Genomic DNA, 5,616 nt, shown 5'->3' with positions numbered 1-5,616 from the left:
CAATCACATATGACCACCAATTTCCCAACATTGTCCTTGAGGAACACAACCAAAGTGCTTAATTGGCCAAGTTCATATACTTCTCTAAAAACGTGGCAAGGAACACAACCAAAGTGCTTAATTGGCCAAGTTCATATATTTCTCTAAAAAAGTGGCAAGGAGAGGTAGACACCATTGGCAAAGCACTCTTTGAAAGACCCTTTTATGAATAGGCAGGCACATGTGTCAATCATGACTTTTTCCCATCACAATCTCCCCAGAAAATGTAATAGTAACAAAAGCCTTCCTCCCTTGTAAATGCTAGATCTAAAAATATTTGTCCCCGTAGGAAAACGATTGTAAATATGACATGCCCTTGGAGTAATTTGGATTAAAGTAGCTGCACCACCACAAATCTCCATCCAAAACTGATGCATCCCCCGTGTAATATGATAAGCAATGATATCCAAGGGATACTTACCCATCCTGCTTTTAGGGAAAAGCTTGCTGTTTCTTCCCTCGACAACGATGCTTGTCTGCAGTTGTCATACAGGCCTCCTTTAGTGCACGTCATCACCAATACTGAGTATAGCCCAACTTAATACCACTAATAACATCATCTTGATTCCAGCATCTCCAACTGCTTCTTAGGGTACAACCACTACATATGCCGCAATTAGTAGGAAACCTCCCAAATGCCAACTAGCAATTGTTGACCCTAATCTTTTATCCTTTTCCACAACTCTCAAGTCACACGTTCAAGGAAATAAAACAAATGGCTGCCTACACAAAAGCACAGAACATTCCAATTACTGAGCAACTTGCACGAAAAACGAACTCTGCTCAATGATAAATGCATGTACAATTGTGTCCTTCAAAATTGATGCATGCACAGAAATTCCGTTTCAATCGGGGGTGTCAAAGGCAGGAAAATTTTCCATAGCAAATACTGACGGGATGACACTTTAGTATCCCAAACTGGGCTTCATAGGAAAACGTTACAAAGTTGACCCCTCGATGGAATGCAGTCACAAGGTAGCTTACACAATTTCAATACAGGCTTTTGGAAACCTCTCAGCTAGCTGCCATAACCTTTCTCTTTACTTTCCTTCTGGCAGGTGCTCTGCGTGTGTTTTGCTTATCTGATGCATCTTTGTTAGTATCAAAGAACCAAAACGGGAGCTTTTTATCGGTAAAAGGCCAGCCACTCAAAGGGTTCTCTGACAATAAGGATGGTCGGCGATAAGCTGGTTGAGAACTCTCGATCTTTTGTTCAGGAACAGCATCAAGACCAAGCCAGGCAAGCCTAGATGCATCCCCAACGTATATGTTCAGAGCCCTGCAATACAATGCAGTCACGGTTACCGACATAGAGACCTTTTTCACAAATTTGTAGTGAAAATGACTACAAACTTCTTTTTAACTTATTCCTGCACCCTTCCAAAACATGAAACCAGTGCCACCAAACATGCATTCCACAACTTCAGCTAAGACGTGCAAACCTCAAAGCTGTGCTGCAGAAGATGACAACCCCAATATGATTAAAATGTTGCTGCATCAACTTCTCAGCACCATACAAAAACTGATACCGAATGTTTCCCGAGAGTCCCAGAAAAGCTCCATAACTCAATGCACTTGTTCCTACAGGTGGTATAGGCAAAGACAAACTGGAAATGGAAACCAACAAAACAACAAATCAATATAGCAATCAATAAAAAACTTGTTGACTCTTTTCTACCAAAAGGCACAAGCTCAATCCCCCATAAAGGAAACAAAAACAAGCTCTTACTTTTCCTTTCTTGAAGCCACCAATTTCAACAAACCGCCTCCTGCAGCACCGGTCAGCATTCCAACCAGGCACAGCTCTCCTGCCTTGTAAAAAATGCTTTGCACCCTCTTGGGCATATCAAACTCTCGAAATGCATAGCTCCTCTCAAACACATTATTTGGCAGCTTTTGTATAGTGTTCTGCAAGTTGAATTTAAAAGTGGAACCATAAGACCGGCAGGGTGCAAGAGACCAAACAATAGCAGCGTTGCAGATGGAAGACGTCAAAATACTGATAGCTGCCAGGTCCCATTCATCTTTCAGCCTGCAGGCACATAAGCCCACTGTCACAACCCAAGGAATAAAAGGTTAGGAGGAGAAAGTATGAAAACACCGAAGGCAAAGGAAAGCTCACCTCTCCTTGCGGTGCCTGACTTCCCAGCAAACACCATAGGCGATTGTGACAGCTTGTTCCCAGCACATCTTATACAGAAAGCTAGGATCAGCAAGCATCCTGCAAATTCAAATTTGCACAATAAGGGATAGATGCATCACAAATGTACATGTTAAGAAGAAAACAGTCACAACAAAATACAAGTTTGAAAAGGTGCTTCCAGCAGATGAGACAGGGATCCTTACCTTCCAATAAATGCTCTGGAGACTGATGGTGGTACAGCTCTTGATATGAACCTGGCCATAGTAGGTCTTCCAATATGAGATATGAACCTGACCATCTGTGCAGAGCTAATAAAACCCTGCAAATCCAGTGTTTCTGTTAGCAATTACAAGAACTTAAACTCCACACTCTTACCAAGTATGACTTCATCTGCGATACACCCATTATGCTCACCCCTTCAAACTCCCACCCTATTGCGTGGACGTACCAGTTCCATAGCTTGCCGCATACCAGCAGGCAAATCAGAAATTGTCTTGAACCATTCCTGGAGGATTGCCTCCACAACTTGTCTATCGAACACCTGCCAGATGTAATAACGTTGAGACTTCCCAGAAACCATTTACTGACCCAAAAAAGGTACATGTACTTATCTTTCCCTCACCTCCGGCAAGGCTAGCCGTCTTTGAAAAAACCCTCCTTCATCTCCATCGTCGTCGTCATCTGCATCTCCAAGATAATCATCGTCGTCACCGCCATCATCGCCTCCATCTCCACCACCATGGTTAATCTTGTTACCAATGTCTCCGCCACCACCACCATCTTCGGTCTGTGATCAAGGCCCAGAAATTCTATTCAATGATCTGTTGTTAAAAAAAATTCCTCAAGTTGACCTTCCCAAAACATTTCCTTTGAAAGCTGCTAAGACGGAAATAAATTCAAGGCAAGAATACCTGGGGGGCCACTCTTGATGTAGACTGACTCAAGTCCAGTTTTGATTTTTCCAGAGTAGCTCCACCAAATGCACCGTAGCCACGCTTCATTACGGGGGCCATCGCATGGGCAGACAGAGACGCCTCTCCATTACTTTGATCGTTTGTATTTGTGGCATCGTTGTCGGTGACACCACTAAAACTCGCAATCACGTCTAACTTAAACCCCGGCCGAGCAATCGCTTGCTGATGAACATCCATACCAGAGGGCAGATGCTTGCAACAACCATACAACGTAGCGAGGTTATAATTGCTCGAGTTTCCGGGAAGTTGAGGCCAAAGGCGAGGGGCAATGAAAGAGCCATGATGAAGGTGGTGATGATGATGCTGATGCTTACAATGAGGCTCTGCAGAATTGTGGGGGGGGGTGAGGCAACGAGTGGGGAGAGAAACGGCACCCACGGAGGCCATTTCGCCAAACCGAGAGGATCGCGGGGGCAGCCGGAAGGTCGTAAGCCGAGAAGGCACTGCGTCCGCTCCAAATTAGCGCCAGGATCAGGTCAAAAACTGCGCGAACAGAGAATTTGACTGCCGAGAAGGAGAATCGAAGGGTGAGAGCACCGTTTCTGTCTGTGTCTGAATGAAGCGATGATGTTCGGCCTGAGAAATTGATGAGGCGAAGGGAGAGATTAGGGCAAAGAAGAAGAGGGAGGAGAAGAAGAAGAAGAAGAGGCTATGGCAGAAACAGACAGTCCACCCCAAGAGGCGGAGAAGAGAACCCTGTTTTGCTTCGATTCCCCCTTTTAACTTTCACACGTATCCTATCCACATACATCAAAAACCCCCCCCCCCAAAAAAAAACACCCCCCGCTCTCAATCCCCAGGTCACTCGTTCAAATCTTGGAGGTTGGTGCCTCGTGTCTTAGCATGTGTGTGTGTCTTGTGTGTGTGTGTGTGTGTGTGTGTGTGTGTGTGTGTGTCTGTGTCTGTGTCTCTGTGTGTGTGTGCGTGTGTGAGAGAGAGAGAGAGAGAGTTGACCACTGCCCCTCAATAGGACCACAGGTGGGTGAGTGTAGTGTGTGTGTGTGTATGTGTGTGAGAGAGAGAGAGAGTTGACCTATGCCCCTCAAGAGGACCACACGTGGGTGTGGGTGTGTGTGTGTGTGTGTGAGAGAGAGAGAGAGACAAAGAGAGTTGACCACTGCCCCTCAATAGGACCACAAGTGGGTGAGTGTGGCATGGGTGTGTGAAAAAAAAAAAAACTCCCTCTTTAGCCTCTAAAGACCCTTTCACGATGTGCAAGCACACATGCAGGAGCTACAAGCACCGACGGCCAATGGAATACTCCAGAGCTAAGGATTTGTTTGGCCACCAATCACGAACATGTACAATTAGCCCATGATTGTGCACACCTAGGTGCATGGGAATATGCCCTACAAGTGACACTCACCCAGGTGATTCATGATTTTGAGATGGCTGGTGCAACAAGAATGACTAGCAGTCGAATGCCATCCCGAGATCTCTAAAATCAACCCAGCATTCTGCGACTAGATTGGGAGATTCGGTATCCTCCTTTGTTAGACACCGACAAGGCTCGTGACAACAATAGAGACAATTGGTGGGCAGCGGGTGTAGGCAGTTTGCTATTGACATTGAAAGCTGCTAGCAACACAAGGGGGCATGACTTTCCCATCTGCCAAAGCTGTCGATTCGACGGCTCCTCAGTACCAACAACAATGCGAGGAAGCCCTCTAAGGCTTTGGCCTAGTGGTTTGGGCATTGGGTTTCCGATGCTCAGTGTCACATGTTCGAATCTCAGAGGCATGGGGATAGGGTGTCCTAACCCGGTGGCATCAAAATGGATGCATGTGTGTGGTGTGTGTGAGTTTGTCCCGACTATGAACCTGTGCCCACCACAGTCCAGGACAGTATAGCCCTTAATAAGAGCACACGTGGGTGAATGCAAGGTGGGTGCATTGTAATAATATTTTTTCATTTTAAAACTCACTCCGTAGGGCTCTCGCCCCTCACCATCAACGTGTAGACCAAGTAGTAAACGGTGTGGGTGAGTTCGGCGGGCCAGGCTCCTAAGGGCAGCTCAAGACCTCATCTTGGGCACCCCTTATGGGACACTATATAGTACCTAAAGTAGAAGTAGGTCTCTCTCTCTCTCTCTCTCTCTCTTCCAAAGAGAGATGCTTAAGTTACTCGCAAGTCTTCCAAGTAAGAAGCCATGATGGGCACTACGTATTAGGAGGGTCCCTAGTCTAGACACCAAAAGGGGTCTTGGTTTGTAGATCAGATGGTTAGGAGACATGCTATGTGGACTTCACCATTTAGTCGAATGGGATAGGGCTTGATACATCCTCAAGGGGAGTTTTGGGTGGCAGAGCATTAGTCCCCCCAATGAGCAAGGGCATCTAGGGGGCAGTAACCCCCACAACCAATAGTTCGGGGGCCTATGAGGCCCTCGATCCAATGGTATGACTTGTAAAAGATCTACAGTTGGGCTCAACAATACAACTTCTAATGGATCTGTAGTCG

General features: G+C 46.0%; 1 protein-coding gene across 1 annotated transcript; it reads right to left on the bottom strand.

Annotated features, from left to right (window-relative positions):
- Window positions 1–837: 837 nt before the first annotated feature.
- On the bottom strand, window positions 838–3,862 carry LOC147898474 (plant/protein, putative (DUF3411)). The gene is made up of 8 exons (XM_087378851.1): window positions 3,094–3,862; window positions 2,805–2,969; window positions 2,631–2,723; window positions 2,386–2,501; window positions 2,162–2,260; window positions 1,769–2,071; window positions 1,482–1,646; window positions 838–1,318 (listed from the first exon to the last, which is right to left on the bottom strand). The coding sequence occupies exons 1-8, from the start codon at window positions 3,541–3,543 to the stop codon at window positions 1,054–1,056; spliced, it is 1,656 nt and encodes a 551-aa protein (XP_087234977.1). The 5' UTR covers window positions 3,544–3,862; the 3' UTR covers window positions 838–1,053.
- Window positions 3,863–5,616: the final 1,754 nt, after the last annotated feature.

This window comes from Dipteris shenzhenensis, chromosome 9, assembly GCF_047967505.1.
Source record: "Dipteris shenzhenensis isolate YYH24624 ecotype China chromosome 9, Dip_SZ_1.0, whole genome shotgun sequence".
NCBI classification, from domain to species: Eukaryota; Viridiplantae; Streptophyta; class Polypodiopsida; order Gleicheniales; family Dipteridaceae; genus Dipteris; species Dipteris shenzhenensis.
Note: the sequence above shows the minus strand (reverse complement) of the source record. Positions and strands in the feature narration are given on the sequence as shown.

Excerpts from the sequence above, each read along its gene's own strand:
- LOC147898474 (XM_087378851.1), bottom strand. The coding sequence starts at position 3,543 with ATGGCCTCCGTGGGTGCCGTTTCTCTCCCCACTCGTTGCCTCACCCCC. Across the intron at positions 2,724-2,804 it reads GACGGCTAGCCTTGCCGGAG|GTGTTCGATAGACAAGTTGT; the intron begins GTGAGGGAAAGA and ends TACATCTGGCAG. Across the intron at positions 1,647-1,768 it reads GTGGCTTCAAGAAAGGAAAA|TTTGTCTTTGCCTATACCAC; the intron begins GTAAGAGCTTGT and ends TTCCATTTCCAG.